General features: G+C 38.4%; 1 protein-coding gene across 4 annotated transcripts in view; it reads left to right on the top strand.

The window, feature by feature from the left end:
* The window catches only part of Supt3h (SPT3 homolog, SAGA and STAGA complex component), a 342544-nt gene that overhangs the window by 204786 nt on the left and 121723 nt on the right, over positions 1 to 16035 (top strand). For all 4 annotated transcript variants that reach the window (XM_040729632.1, XM_005072308.4, XM_040729633.1 and 1 more), the window contains exons 4-5: positions 10811 to 10897; positions 13428 to 13518. In XM_040729632.1, coding sequence (XP_040585566.1) covers positions 10811 to 10897; positions 13428 to 13518 — 178 coding nt within the window. The remainder of the gene's footprint in view (positions 1 to 10810; positions 10898 to 13427; positions 13519 to 16035) is intronic.

Here is a 16035-nt window from a genome sequence, read left to right as displayed (position 1 = left end):
TGTCAACACAGCCCGTGCACAAGTCAAACTGATCTCTAGAGGACCTGGGACACTTTCTTCTTGTAGAAATGTTTTCACGTCAGTGCATCTTGCCTTTCTACTTTCTGATCCGGTCTGATGAAATATAGATTTTATTTTGTAGCTTTTTAGAAGCAATAAAGAGAAAGTTCTTTCTGTTCATCAGACTTGCTTATTTTGTCTTTCGCTTTCATCGGGGTTAAATGGGACCTTTTTTTCCACACCGGAGAAATGTGAAACAGCCCTTTCATGTCAGTGGCCCAGGCAAGGAACATTAAGCTAAAAATTATGCTTTAAAAAAACGGAAGCATGGTATTCTCTAGAAATATCTAAGAGTTAAATCTAGCATAGGCGAAATGATACTTTGTAAATAGAGATTTTAATAGCTATTTGATTATTTAAAGATCAGTTCCATGAAAAGTATACACATGAGGGAACTGTAATTTAATGCATTTCCAACTTGGTCTTTTGGTCTTCATCAAAGAAATTTTTTTTAATACCATGAATAACTGTGCAAGTGTGTGTGTGTGGTGTGTGTGTGTGTGTGTGTGTGTGTCTGTGTGTGTATTGTGTGTCTGTGTGAGTGTGTGTGTGTGTGTGTGTGTTTGCAGTGAAGTCATGCATTCACATGTGGGTAGAAGTGGATGTTGGATGTCTTTGTGTCACTAACTCTCTGCCTTATTTATTGATGCAGAGCCTCTCACTGAAACTGGAGCTCGCCATTTTGGCAGACCAAGTCTCAGGAATTCTGTCTCCATAACTTTATCCCACCCCGCACCACCCCACCCCATGACACCACCCCCTGTGCTAGGATTACAGGGATGCCAATGGCTTTTACCTGGGTACTGGCAATCCAAACTTAGGTCTTTATGGTTGTACAAAATACACTTTATATGTAGAGTCATCTCCCTAGCCCTGGATGTCAACCACAGGCCTTCACATGTACGCATAGTTACCCATACTCACACATGTAAACACACACACACACACACACACACACACACACACACACACACACACACACACATATAGCCATACCTACATATGTGAAAAAGAAAAGGCAAATCATAAGGTAAAGAGGTCAACTCATGACCACTACACTCACACACACACACACAGAAAGAAAATATCTAAAATATGTCAGGCATCCTGTAGTATACTCAGCAAGTCCTAGTTTATTCTTGTTATTGGTGCTGCCCTTTCTTAAATTAACTCTTGGAATCTGGAATTACAGTTTTCATCACTGGACCACATTGTTTATTTGGCAGCAGACACTTCCCACCCATTTCTATTTTTAAATTCTCTGAGAAGAAATAATTTTTAAAGGGGATGAAAAGCATTCTACTTTAGGTATTTGAGGGGAGTAGATTTAAAGAGTCATAAGACTCTGGATATGTTTACTTCATCTAGAAGTGAACACCCTCCATCCTAGCAAGTTCCTCCCAGTAGATCCCTCTTGCCCTCTGTGTCTGACTGACTTTGATCCAGAAAAGTCACTAGAGGCAGTCTGAGAGTGAATGAATGCCTGGTCACCTATTAGGTGAATGTCTCTGACTTCTGAGCTCAGGTGACTACTATCTGTCCCTTACCCCTCTATGCCTAGGTTTTCTGCTGTTGTTAGACCTGTGAGGGTATGATGGGCAGAGCTAGGTGACTATAGCTTATCTGACCTCCTTTTGCAACTTTTTGCAAACTTTTAGTTACTCTGGTCAATTCAACATACTGTCTATTTTCCTCCAAAATTCTAACTGATAAACACACAAATAAATAAAGTCCTCTGTGAAATCAGCCACAATGATGCTCTAGACATAGATAGATTAGTTGAAAACTGAGGTTTTCTTCAAATCCTGATTGAAGACCAGGAGACACAGTTTGGTTTGTTCCTGGGGCAGAACCACATCAGCTAGTCTCACAGCATTACCTTGGAATAAGCAGGGAGAATTTCTGGGGCCATCTTAGGTAGTCTACAACATCAGCACCTCAATAAAGCGTGTCTCTTTGAGTAACCTTGCGGCCCTGTGAACCTAATGCATCCCTTCACAAAGGGTGTAAATTCTGGTCATCGACTTTTAAGTGTATTGATTTCTATCACAAGTTCATTCAACTAGCTTATATTAGAGTGTGCTTTTTATTATAGTTATAGTATCTGCAGTTATGTATTGTACGTCATCACTAAAAATGAATATCCCTTAAGCTCTGTGTAGGTTAGAGAGTATGTTTTGGTTTTTCATTTTCCCAAAATTTTATTTTTAATTCATGCATTTGCTTGCTTCCTTTGTTTTGCTTCTAATTAGCATAATTTTCCCTTCATAGTCCCCAATCTGTGTTCTAGGTGTTCAGTAACTCTATAAAGAATGAGCAAACCAGAGACCAGTGCTCAATTTAACATGCCTTCTAACCTGCATGCTTACCTAACTCATTTTAGCGCCATCCATAATACTATATTTAAAGATTCACTCTCTTGTCAGCTTCACTTCCATGGTAACCCAGGAAAATAAACTATATTGGTTCACTGTTAAGTTTTAGGTGTTTTTTTTTTCTCTCCACATTTTTTACTCACTCATTTATTTTAACATCCCTGGAGTGAAAGAGATCCTGGGTTGCTGAGTTTGTCTTGGTAAGTCAGCACAGTCTCCGTGGCATTGCCATCTGCACAGAGGACCCAGAGTGGATACAGAAGTCATTTCATGCTAGCTTTCCTGTGCATGTCCCCTGTGTCTCCCTCACAGCCATTAGTCCTCATTTCCCTTTTCCTCTTGCCTGAATGGAGGGTACTTCACTGTCCTATAAGGTGATGAGGATTTCATTCTGTAAGGGCAGCCTTCTACTTGTGAAGAGATCATTCCCCTGTGAACTGATAGTGCTGAGCTGTTTCAAGTCTTTCAAGGCAGCCGGGTAGTACCAGAGATTGAAGGTTGAATAGAGAAACCCTCAGCGAGACGGGTCACCTTACTTCCATCTTTGAAGGCATAGGGAACCCTGTCTTCTGTGTAATTGTGGGAATACTGTTGAGTGGATTTAGCACCATATCCTATTTAATTGAACCTTAGGACAGTGTCCCCATTTTGGTTTTCATTACCCAGAGCTAAATGTTTTCTCAACTACCATGTTGTCGGTGTAATTTCTTCCCCTTTCTTGTGTACATTGCTGCCTCTGTCTATCCTAGCTAAAAGGGGGGCCATTGCTAAGCAATATCTTGTACTCTTAGCTCAAACTACATTTGATCTTTACAATGATTGGATAATTCTGTTATCTAATCTTTTTCATCCTCTGGAGCCCTTCTTAATATCCTAATGGTGAGGCAGGGCTGGCATCTGAAACCTGGCTTTTCATAGCTTTACATACACTGCATATAATAAGATGAAATATATACAACACATATCACTTTTCCTATCTAAGCAGTCTTTGCATAGGAGCTACCTTCTCTGAGGGACTAAAAAGGAAGCATATGCAAATCATATCTATCCATCAAAAGCTGAAAACAAAGGGCAGGTGGAAAGCAGAGACCAGTCTCTTTCATTCAGTAGGAACTGCAGTGCCCTGATGCCATTTTACAAGTGTCTTTGGCTTTCAAATTTATCTGCAACTGTTGGGTAGGATCCTGAAGTAATTAACTATCACCTGCTGATTTGTGTATCATGGTAAATAGTGTGTCTTTACTATTAAGACCTAACCCTGTGTTTCCTCCTCTACATATATATAGTTAATTTGGTTGGTTGATATTCCTACTTGCCTGGCTAAGTAGATTTCACTTTGACAGTTGACTCCCATCTGCATCTCACCAAGTTCACTTTTATGACTCTTAATTTCTGCACTCACTGATGTAAACATAAGTACAGGAATAAAAAAATAAAAGCAAAGACTCTTTGAAGCTCATTGGTACTCATCAGTCCTTAGTTCCTGCTTGTCAAACCTTAGAATCAGAAAAAATTTCTGTTTAAAAGTAGAGCTACAAAATTGTATGCACATTAAGGTGTACATTGTATTTCTTGGAAGATGATTTACATGAAAAGTTATTAGAACAATTACTTTTTTATCAAAACAATCCAGTATAATTTTTCCTTTAAATTGAAATTATAGCTAACTTATACATTGTAAGGCAGAAGTGTCAGTGATACAAGCCTGTGCCGTGTGTGTGTGTGTGTGTGTGTATGATAAAAATTCTCAGAAGAATATACAAGTGTCTCCCTATGAGGCATATTTATTCCTTGTTTATGGTAAGTGAAAATGTGCAATAGTCCAACAATGACTTTTCGTCTTTATGAATACTAAAAGTTAGAAACTTCTTGTGCTATATCAAAATCTCATTTCTAATTTCTAAATAAACAAATGAAATTTATTTGAGGCTTGCTATATGAATGACATTATCTCACTTAACCATCAAATCACAGGCATTCATAAACTATTATGAGAGGGAAAATATCAAGATGGTTTTGGAAATTTTAATAAAGCAACGATATATGCCTGTGAAATGGATTTGTGCATTGTGGTAGCACAGAGCTGACCTAGTGAGTTAGGTGGTAATGTGTAAAAATTAATAATCTCAGTGTCCTACGGTGCTCCTCAGGATGTGCCGTATCGGCGCGGTAAGCCACACTGGAACTGAGTGTCTTTGCAGGCTCTTGCCCCGCCTGGAACTGGTCCTGAGTCTCAGCATCTGGAACTGCATGTCCAAAAGTCTAAAATTGGCACTTTCTCCATATATTTTCTCAACAAGAAGTCAAAATTATACAGCAGAATTTGCCAAACCTGCAGGGACAGCAATGCGATGTCTGAGATTACCTTTCTCCTTCCTGCATTATTCTTTAATGCCACTTTACTTTGCCGTTAGGTAAGCTTGCTCATTATTGCATTCTGAATGAAACACCACAAAGACCTATATTTGCCTTGAATGTTTTGAGACACTTTTTTTTTCTTTTTCCAGATGCTTTTTCTACTTGAAATAGATTTAGTTTCTATAAAACTGTCATTAGCTGAAAATGCATGTCACACAGTCTACTGAGCATAGTGGCTACACAACACAGGCCAAGATACAGGCCAAGTTACAGTATTGTCTGGTCCCCTAAGGTCAAGGTGGTGACCAGGAGCTGTGGACAGCTGTTGTTGCCCAGCAAACTGCATACTGCAAACCTGGGGAAAGATCAAAATTCTAACTTCAGTCTCTGCTGGCTGTGCACTGCTTTCACACCAGGGTACAGTTGCATAATCATGAATTGAACACTGTAAGTCAGGTCATGTGAATTTTCCTGAGTATAGCCTTTTCTATGCAAAGCAAGGTGTGCCTAATAACAGTTTCCAGTGTTATAACAAATAATCTTAAAGACAAATAAATCTGGTTGAATGTCACATTTTAATTACTTAGAGTCATACTTTTATTGTCAGACTTCTCTCATAGATTTCTCACACAGACTAAGTGATGTAATACGCAGAATGCATGAAGAGCAGGACAATTAAATGGAGAGCCAGCTTCTGACTTAGCACATCCATGTGCATGGACCCTCTTGCCCGGGGTTGGAGAAATGCCTCCGCAGTTAAGAGCACTGCTCTTCCAGAGGATAGGAGTTGTGCACGTGTGGAGGTCAGACAATGATTTGCTGAAGTCAGTTCTCTTCTTCCACCCTGTGGGGCCCTGGGGATCAAACTCACACGGTCACGTTTTGCAGCAAGTGCTCTTTGCCATGGAGCCATCTTGCCAACCCTACATAAATCAATTTGCAGACATACACATCTTTAAATATTTATTTCCCAGGAATCCTTTCTTCAAAAACTTCATAGGTATTTTTCAGCTGTTACTAACCACAAGAGAGAGATGTTTATTGGGATTTGTGTTTGTTTGGGCTCACTGCTTGCATATGAAAGGGTCACTATTCTTTTTTTTTGTGTGGTTTTATGAGACAGGGTTTCTCTGTATTGTTTTGGAGGCTGTTGGTCCAGCCCGGCCTCGAACTCACAGAGATCTGCCTGCCTCTGCTTCCCAAGTGCTGGAATTAAAGGCGTGCGCCACCACCGCCTGACGGTCACTATTCTTTTAAGGAACATACAATTCAAAGTCCTGAGAATCTATCAGTCTCAATATCTATTAAACTCATAAACTACTGAAAAACATAAAATGGCAAGGAAAAAGTTGATAAAGATGGCCTCTTAAATGTTAGAGATGCTGAACTTAGTGGACAAGGATTTTTAAGGCAGTCATACGTCTGTACTCAGAAAGTAAAAATGAATCTTTCAAGGAATGTGTCTTATGCGGATAAGAAGGTGAAGTTATAGAGAGCAAAGCTGAAAACAGAGCTCCAGGCAGGGGTGGAGAGAAGTCTGGAGGCCTGAGACAGCAGCATGTAAGCACCACAAAAGGCAGAGCAGTGCTTAGGGGGGCAGGACCTTCCAAGTCTTGCATGAGTTCCTAGCAGGGCTGAGGGGCACAGGGGCCTCCTAGGTCTTCCATGAGTTCCTAGCAGGTTCACAAAATAGTAAGCCATGAAAAAAAGGGAGACAATGTAATTATTAATATCAAGGACAACCAAAAAAAATAAATTCTAGAGAGAAATATGATTATCTGGCTAAGCCATTGACAATGTTTATATAGTCAACGAGTACGTACCAGCTTTATATTTAACAGAAAGGCAAAATCTGAAGGAGAGGAAGACAGTGGTTAAGTTCAGAGCCTCTGAGATCTATAATCATCAGCTCAGAGGAAGGCATTCTATGATATTTAAACTGAAAGTAAAACATTGTAAATTTATTCCAGTAGACTCAGTTTATTTCTAACAAGAGCAATAATTGGAAGTGGTTGCTAGTAGAAACACTTTGAATTTTTTAAGCATTATGTGGATTCACTCCAGTCATTAGGAAACTTAGATTGCATTGACTTTTTTGCCATATACTTTTTAGAAAGAATTTTAACTGGAATTTAACATTTATACCTGACACAGTTTCAGTATATAATAACTAGATTACTAGGAAGATGATTATAGCTGGTGAATCCATGATGCATAATCATTTGGAGACACTGTAATGTAGAAACTGGTCAATAAAAATCACCAAAGAAAAGCCTGAATTAGGATAAACACTGTAGAATAGAAAGCACATTCCCAGCCTGGGGTAGATCAATAAAAAACACTCAGACATTGCTGAAAATGTTACAAAGTGGAGAAAAATCCTAAATGCTAGTGTCATTGGCAATAGTGAGAAGTTGAAATGTTTACTTATAGGATAAAAGATTAAAACTACATGTGGCATATACCAATAATCCCCAAATCCAGGAAACTGAGTTCAAAGTTCAAGTTCAAAATCAACCTTTGCCTACATAGTTGGATGCTAGACAGCCTGTGATGCTGAGAACCTATCTTTAAAAAACAAACAAAAAACACACTTGAGATAGTATGTGGGGTACATTGTACCCTTCTGTAGGATCAGTCTCCCAATACAGTGTTCTGGACTATTTAAAATATAAACGTATTGAGTTGTGATGTTAGGTTAATTGTTTAACTTTCCAATAGTTGTAACAAGTTGAACAAAAATCATAGTTCCAAGAGATAGAAACACCTTGACCTAACTACTCTCATGGTAGGATTTTACTGTCTTTCTGAAAAAGATTTTACCAAGCTCCCGAGAACCAACTTTACTAAGAAACGTCAATTGATAATTAATCTAACCATTAGGCTTAAAGTATTGGTCTATGCCACAATTTCTAGTCTATTTTATACAATTAAATATTAGTTGTAAAAAATAGAAAATGTAGTCTTATTTCATAAAGTTTAATGACTGACAGAAAAATTCAACTTCCATTTATTTTTGCAAATTGTTTACTCAGAGTAGAGGATCGTGGTCCAGAGAGATGACTCACCATGTGAGGTGCCTTATCCCAGGACTAACACCCTAATTTTAATATCTGGGACCAACTCCTGTATGTTTTCCTCTAACTTTTGCATGTGTGCCCACACTCATGCACACACATCCCACATAAATAAATAAATGTAAAACATTGTGTTTTATTTATGGTAAAACCCATTTATTCATATATACATGTATCAGGAGCTGTGTATCAGAGAGAACATTCGACTTTTGTCTTCCAAGTTTGGATCACCTGGCTTTCATACTTGAAAAGAGACCAAGAGAAGGCAAAGAGAAAAATAGGTGTTTGGAAGGATGAGGGTGGACCAAGGACATATGGAGTATAAAAAGGGAAAAGGAACTTAAGTATAGGAAAGTTATAATAGGAACTTAGGGGAAGAAATGGGGAAGAGAAACATTGAAACACATTCAGAGGTGCATAATGATATCTCATCCCTTGTATACCATTTTTAAGAATTAAAAATACATTTAAATATCTAGAGAAAGTACACGATCAACATTCTTTCACACTGAGACATTAGGAACATCCTGATGCTGGAATTTGAATGAAATGACCAGGAGCTGTGCACCCATGCTTCTGAAGGGTCAAGATGCCAACTTGTACTCCGTACTATTAACTAAGATTGGGGTTTACTCACCTTAGTAGACATAGGAATTTTAGGAGACTAAGCCAATGGGTAATAATGTGTTCATATGGGTTACTTTTACTAGCTAGTAAATTCCTCTCCTTCATTACTAGAGAGGTAATTCTGGAGCCCATAACTCACCAGTCCTGGGCAGGTCCAGGGCATAGTATCCTGACAGAGCCAGAGGCAGTGGTAATGCTCATAGTGTGGGTGGTAGAAAATGTTCCTTTAGATAGAGAAGTTAGTAAAGCCCATGGTGAGCTGGGTACAATAGTGGCCTATTTAATTCCAACACTCACAAGGACCTCTGAGTTCAGGATCAACCTAGACTGCAGAGTAGGCTAGCCAGGCTCCACAATGATGTCTTTAAAAGAAATATATATATATATCAACATATATATATATGTGTGTATATATATATATATATATATACACACATACACCATTCTGCTAACTAAATAAGCTCTAAACCATCTCTGAATGACCAGACTATAGAAAGGACTTTTTTTTTTGCTTATTATAACAAGTAGTTTTGAAAATCTGGTACTAGATGTTTAGCTCTCTGTCTTTCTTACTTTTATTACATTCCTGGATATTGCATTTGTAATCTGACATTTTAGAGAGTATTATAGAGAATATTGTGTTAGATATGGATAAGCCATTGATTTACTGGGGAACCTATTAGAGAAACATATTTCACCTGTTCCCTTGTTGTCAGGAATAACATTCTTGATGCCTATAGAGTTTTTTCCATGTATGCACATACCATTTTTTCATCTAAGAAAATAAAAATGTGTTTATATGCTGTCTCCTTGTTCTCTCTGTATATGTCCAGAGAAATGGATATGTATCTCGTATCTCCACCCTGACTGAATGCATCAAAGACTGTAATGGAAAATTTTTATTTGAAAAAATGATGTTAAACATTTATCTGACACCCTAACAGTTTTCAGGGGAAAGTGTGTTCACCGTGAAAACTGTTAAGTTTCTTTTGGGGGGAAATATATCATTTTTTCAACCCCCTCCTAAGGTTTCTTCTTAAATGGCTCACAGTTAAATTTAAATTTCTATATTTAGATAGGATTCTGTTTATATACCAACTACCAGTATCCAGGAAATCCAGTGGGAAAGCCGACACAGGAGGAGTTGAGAGTCTTTCTATAGTCTGCTCATTCAGAGATGGTTTAGAGCTTATTTAGTTAGCAGAATGGTTTAAACATTCAAACAGAGGTCCTTCAGCACAAATGCACCATTTACTTTCAGATGACGAAGATGGCAGTGTGACAGTCAGGAGTGTGTGTTGCTGTTTTACTCCATTCAAAGAAAGGCATATGGTGGGGATGGGGGAGAGCAGCTTTCATATGTAAATATGTTTATAATACTTAAGATGGGGGAGTTGGCTTTGTGCAATCAGCACGGTTTGATCAAATTTGGAAGAATTTACAGGCACATTTTTCTCACATGTGCTCTAGCATCTTGATTTTTTTCAGATGGACCTATTTTATGTTCCTTCCAACTAATCAAAATAAGAAACTGAGTTTGCCTTTGCCAAAAACGAGAACTATCATTTTTCACATTCTTTTATTTTCCAGGTCATTTTCAAGTAAGATTATGTTTCTAGGGCTTCTGAATTCCTGCAAGCTCTCGGCTTTGCAGCTCTGAAGGCCCAGATGGACATTCAGGGGATCTAGCTTTCCAGGCCGTGTGCTTTGCCTTGTGCATCCCAGATACAGTTCACTTTTGTGTGCATGTAATTAGTGTGGAAAGAAATTAATGCCGTCCAGTATTATGATTTATGGACTGAATCCTTTAGCCACTGAAGACTTGCCAAAGCGAAAGTATTTTTTTTCCTTTGGATATTAGAAACAGCTTCTGTTTTTGTTGATCTTTAAAGTCCTGAATGGGGCTATTTCACATCATACCAGCATGGGAGCTCAGATTAATAATATACTTATTCAACTAGTGATACTGAGTGAAACCATTGCACACACGGGTAGGAAGGATAAAATTTCATAAAATTATTTTCAGGTGTATTAATGTATTTCTGGAAGCTGCATATGATTTTTCTTTTGCATGAAGGAGATCAAGGATTTCTGTTTATTGTATCTATTACAGGTGGGCTCATAAGCTAATTTAATTGCATTTTTTTTGATATCTTAAAGCACAGGGAGTTTTGCTTTAAAAAGCAATAACATGATTGCTGGTTTATTCCCCAAGGTCTTTACTGTAGTAGATTTATCTCTCTCGAGACATTGTGATTGTATTATGTGTAATTTATATTTCTGAGACAATTTCCTGCATTTCCTTTGTTGTAGTTACAGCAAGCTGCAGAAGTCTCTCAGCTACGGGGAGCAAGGGTGATCTCTGCTGAAGATCTTCTCTTCTTGATGAGAAAAGATAAGGTACTATAAAACAATCCCTTTCTATCAAACATAAGCCTGATGTGTAATTGTACTTGCATAAGGAAACGATGGACCCTTGTTACAGCTTTCAAATATCCAAGAATCATAACAACTGAAGCAGTTAAGCTTTCACAATTTACACAACAAAATTCATTTACTACAAAAGTTATTTGCTGTTTACATGAGCAGATCTCTGATGCCAAAACTGCACTACAGTTCATCTTTCTCCTCCTTATACTTGTTCAGATATTTTCACTGCTGTCTCACATCCCTAGGTACCAACTAAACTCTGTTCTTGCACATGGGGGTCTCTCTGAGGAGCACATTTCTTTTTCTTCTCAGTTTGTACCTTAGTGCTGATAGAATTCAGATTTTGACAGAATTGGTTTTAACTTGAAATACGAAGTTTATTTTCTGCACTGACTTATAAAATATTAATGCAAGTTGCTTAAAAACTGCTATCATTTCAATTTTTAATTAAAAACTCTTACCAGATATTTGTATGTCTATTTTTGTCATAATTTTCTGTAAGCAGCTAGTTATTACTTTACCTGTTGTAATCAGCCATATGTTTATTAATATGAAGAATATGTAAAGAAAAAGAAATGCATTCAGTATCAAAAAGCTTGGAGCCTGCTTTAGGCAATCTATGCGATATGCTGGAAGTATTTAAAACTTGGTTGTATGGTTAGATAGGGAAAGAGTTGGTGTAGTGAAGAGTTGTGACAAAGGGACAAAGGTGAGACTCCTGAGGCCTTCTAGACCATAGACCAAAGTCCAGGAACCTGACAGGATAACTAGTTCCTATGGTGGCTCTGGGCATGGCTGAGAAAAGGCGCTTTATGAAGAATTGCCAGTTTGTTTTGGACTTGGAGTGTACTTAAGGATAAGCAGTTATCAGCACCCACTGTGGTGCTGAGTCCAGGAAGTCCTGAAGGCTGCTGACAGCAATAAGGCCCTTAGCAAAGGTTCCTGTGGGAGCAGCCAGGAAACACAGTGGGCTTGCTCTGCCCAGCATGTCTTGTCCCTGGTGTTTCCTTTCCACTGACAGATGTAAAGAGAGAAACACACAGTCCACACTGGCACTCCTTCCCCTTGTTAGGAAGGTGGCCATTTTACCCTATAGAAACTCCGGGAATATGTGCCACTTGATGGTGCTTTGCTGGGGTCCAGGATATTTTGAAAAACCAACAACATATTCATAGCAGAATAGTCATTCATTTTCTCATCTTTCTCAAGTAATTTATATTCTGAAGTGTTCCAAAAAGAATGTAAGGTAGCTTATGTAGGGATAATACTCAATAGAATAAAACTAAAATAGTGGGTAGAGTGAAAGCAAAGAGAAAAGGAAAACCATGAAAAACAAGAGCACTTCAGAGTGCAATGTGACTTTTCTTTAGTAGTTGGAGTTGGTAGACAAGCATTTTCTACCACTGATGTGCTTTACATACTATGGGATGTAGTCTCTCATGATTCCTGTGCAGCAGGCATATGAGATCGGGACTTTCTTTAACTTGCACATGACAGAATTAGACTCAGAGGTTGTCCTCTACTTCAGGCCCTGCTGAACTTCAGTCGTCAGTCTGAGTTTAAATCAGGGTCCCTCGATAAAAAGAGCTGGTTAGATTTGTCCCTACTTTAGGGAGATTGAAAACGTTGAGTGATGCTCATGGTAAAGAGCCCTGTACAGTGCACTGTTTCCACCCTTAGAAATCTGAAGCCTGGAGATTGTGAAACAGAACCAGTGCTGTCTAGGGGTAGCTCAGAATCTGCTGCAAGGCATTATTAATTGAAGATTGTGAACCAGATGCAATACATTCTAGGGTTAGCACAATATACGATGCAAGGCATTATAAGTTGCTTACAGTTAAGCGCTATTACCATCTTCTTCTAAATCCTCAGAAGGCCGTCTGTCTTTAAGACCTACCAATCATTCACGGGCTTTGAGGTTCCTGAAGACAGATTTCTCAGCTTATAGATACTTTCCATATATAAGAATTCTCAGGCCAGGTGTGCTAGCACATTCCTGTTATTTTAGACCTAGGTAGACTGAAGCAAGATCACAAGTTCAAGTTCAGCCTGGGCTACACAACAAGGTTTTATCTCAAAACTTTATAAATATAAAGATAAGTTGTTAAAAACTCCTAGTCTAGATGTTTATAAATCTATCTTACATATTTTTTGTCTTAGAGTATATACAAAATTTCAAAGCGTAAGTATACTTGGCTTACCAAAGGCAATATGGTATTTATTGAAATCATCAAAAGGAATTTAAGATGTTTTCTAAAATATACAAAAAGTATTATTGTGATTCTGGAATGTCTGGATGGATCCATGTGAAAACGCCCTTATAAACACTTAAATTTTAGCTAGTATTGAAGGGCTACGTGTTTTTTCTCATACTATTAAGCTAATGATAGTTATATTTTGCCAATGATCATCAGGTACTGCTTTATTAAATTTAATTCTTAAAGCAATCTTTTATCAGTAAAGCAATGTGTTATAAGCTTCTTACTTTATATTGCAATAGAAAAAACTTAGAAGACTTCTAAAATACATGTTTATCCGAGACTACAAATCCAAGATCATCAAAGGAATTGACGAGGATGACCTCCTGGAAGGTGAGTAGACCAAACCTAACCCAAAGGCTCAGCTTGGGCAACCGGACGCATCAGGGAGTTCTTCCCATGTGCTTCTTTTCCTTAACACTCCATCACTTGTTGGCAGTTTAACCTCGTTATTTTCTCTTCTGGAACCTCAAAGGGCTCAAGTACCTCAGTTCCTTCATCTCAGTACAGTACCACAGTTCCGCACAGAGAGAGGCAGACGGAGAACTAAGAACCCTGCAAGCCCCCTAAGAAGGTTATTGGGAGCAGAGCATGTGGAAGTTGATGGCTAGGACCTCTCTGTGGAAATCCTGGCAGCAAATTGAAGGCTAGGAGATCCACAGCACAGCAAAAGGATCAACATTAGCATGCTAAAATGTAGAGATTTTATTCCCAGGGGTGTTATCAGAAGGAGTACCTCAGGAATTAAGAACACTTACTGCTATTTCAGAGGAGCTGAGTTTGGTCCGTGTCAGGCAACTCACCACCACCTGTAACTCCAGTCCAGGGAATTGAAAGCCCAGGCCTCTGAGGGCACCAGAACTCACAAGCACATACACACATGCTCATACACACACACCTACACGGCATTTAACATTGTAAGAACAAACATTTAAAAACAAAGCATCAGCACCCAGCTTGTGGTTACTGGGACTTAGCTGTTATATGTGGTACTCAATTAGACCAGCCTGAAGCTTCATAGAGAGCTTGAAAAGTGGCAGTCAAAGGTGCTGTAGAGCTGGTGATGGAAGAGAATGCACATAGAAGTCTGCTCCGTGGAGGGGTAGGAGACATCAGAGGCAGCACACTATGAAGAAATCTGTCACTAGTCTAGCCAACTCACCAAAATGAAGAAGCTATGAAGGACAAGTCCACCAAATGGAAGAAATGGTTGCCTGAGTTACTGTTGTATATCATCTAAAATGACCATTTTCTATAACAACAAAGCATAAGATGTGTAAAGACACAGATAGATATGATCTATGTTGGAAAAAAAGAAAAACAAGAAAAGTAGATAACAAAATTTGCCTTCTGGGAATCCAGGTGTTGGATTTAGCAAGCAAAGTAATCCAAAGGAACTATCATAGTGTGTCAAATAAATAAAGGAAATTGTATTCGGAGAAGAACAGCAAAGTATGAAAGCCATGCCTCACAAAATATACAGTGTCAATGAAGAGATTAAATTTAAGATATATAATAATGGAGTTTAAATGTAAATACATTTAAGCTATCTCACATATCACCAAGCATGATGACCTGAGCTCAACCACATGATGGACGGAGAGAACAAGTTCCTGGCAGTTAATCCTCCTAAAAAAAGGTGCCATGGCATGCACACATACACCCATATACAAAATTAATTAATTACTAAAGAACAATAAGGAAGATGGAAGCTAGGACAATAGAAGCTTTGAACTGGCAGAAGAAAGAACCAATGAGCTTGTATTAAAGATCATATAATCTAAAGAACCATGAAAACTAAGAAAGTTGGCATAGCTTCAGAGACATGCAGGGCACTATCAAGTACATCAGCATAATGTATCAAGAGGAGTATACAGTACACGAATACATCAGCATGTACTATGCCAGAAGAGAAGTATACAGTACACTAATACATCATCATGTACTATATCAAAAGAGAAAGTATATAGTACAGTAATACATCAGCATGTGCTATATCAGAAGAGAAGGCGTATACAGTACAGGAATACATCAGCGTGTGCTATATCAGAAGGAGTATACAGTACACTAAAACATCAGCATGTGCTATATCAGAAGAGAAGGAGTATACAGTACAGGAATATATCAGCAAGTATATAAATAAACAAACTCCATTAAGATAAACTAAATCATCTATACTGACACATAGTTTAGTAAAGTCAGAGCTAATCATGAAAGACATAAGAGAGGGTATCTGGAGGCCTTTGGGAAGTTGTTAGACCACAGAGGGAGAACCCTTATGGATGGGATCAGTGTACTTCTAAACAGACACACTCAGAACTCCCATCCTATCTGTTAAAAAGATGCCTTCACCAGATACCAGGTCTGCCTGGACCTAGGATACCACAGCCTGTAGAAATCTGGTAAATGATTGTTTGTTGTTTAAACTTCCTAGCCACAGTGGATTTTAGAGCAGCTTCTACTGACCAAGAAAACACAGAAGGAAACAGCGTACTTACCATAAAAGGCTGGATTCTTTCCTCCCTAGCATCAAGAATAAGACAAGAATATGCACTTGTTCCTCTTCTGTGCAATATTGTACAAAGGTTTTAGCGTGATATTTAGGCAGAAAAAGAAATGAAAGCACCCAGATTAAACACATAAAGCTATGCATGTATCTGGCATGTTCTTTATATAGAAACATATATTTGGGGGGGCGTTGAGACAGAGTTTCTCTGTATTGTTTTGGAGGTTGTCCTGGAACTCACTCTGTAGACTAGACTGACCTCAAATTCACAGAGATTTGCCTGTCTCTGCCTCCCCAATGCTGGGATTAAAGGTGTGTGCCACCAACGCCCCGCTAGAAACATA

Source organism: Mesocricetus auratus, unplaced genomic scaffold (assembly GCF_017639785.1).
Source record: "Mesocricetus auratus isolate SY011 unplaced genomic scaffold, BCM_Maur_2.0 Super-Scaffold_100021, whole genome shotgun sequence".
NCBI lineage: Eukaryota > Metazoa > Chordata > Mammalia > Rodentia > Cricetidae > Mesocricetus > Mesocricetus auratus.
The sequence above is the reverse complement of the archived record's forward strand: the minus strand, read 5'-3'. Positions and strand labels throughout refer to the sequence as shown.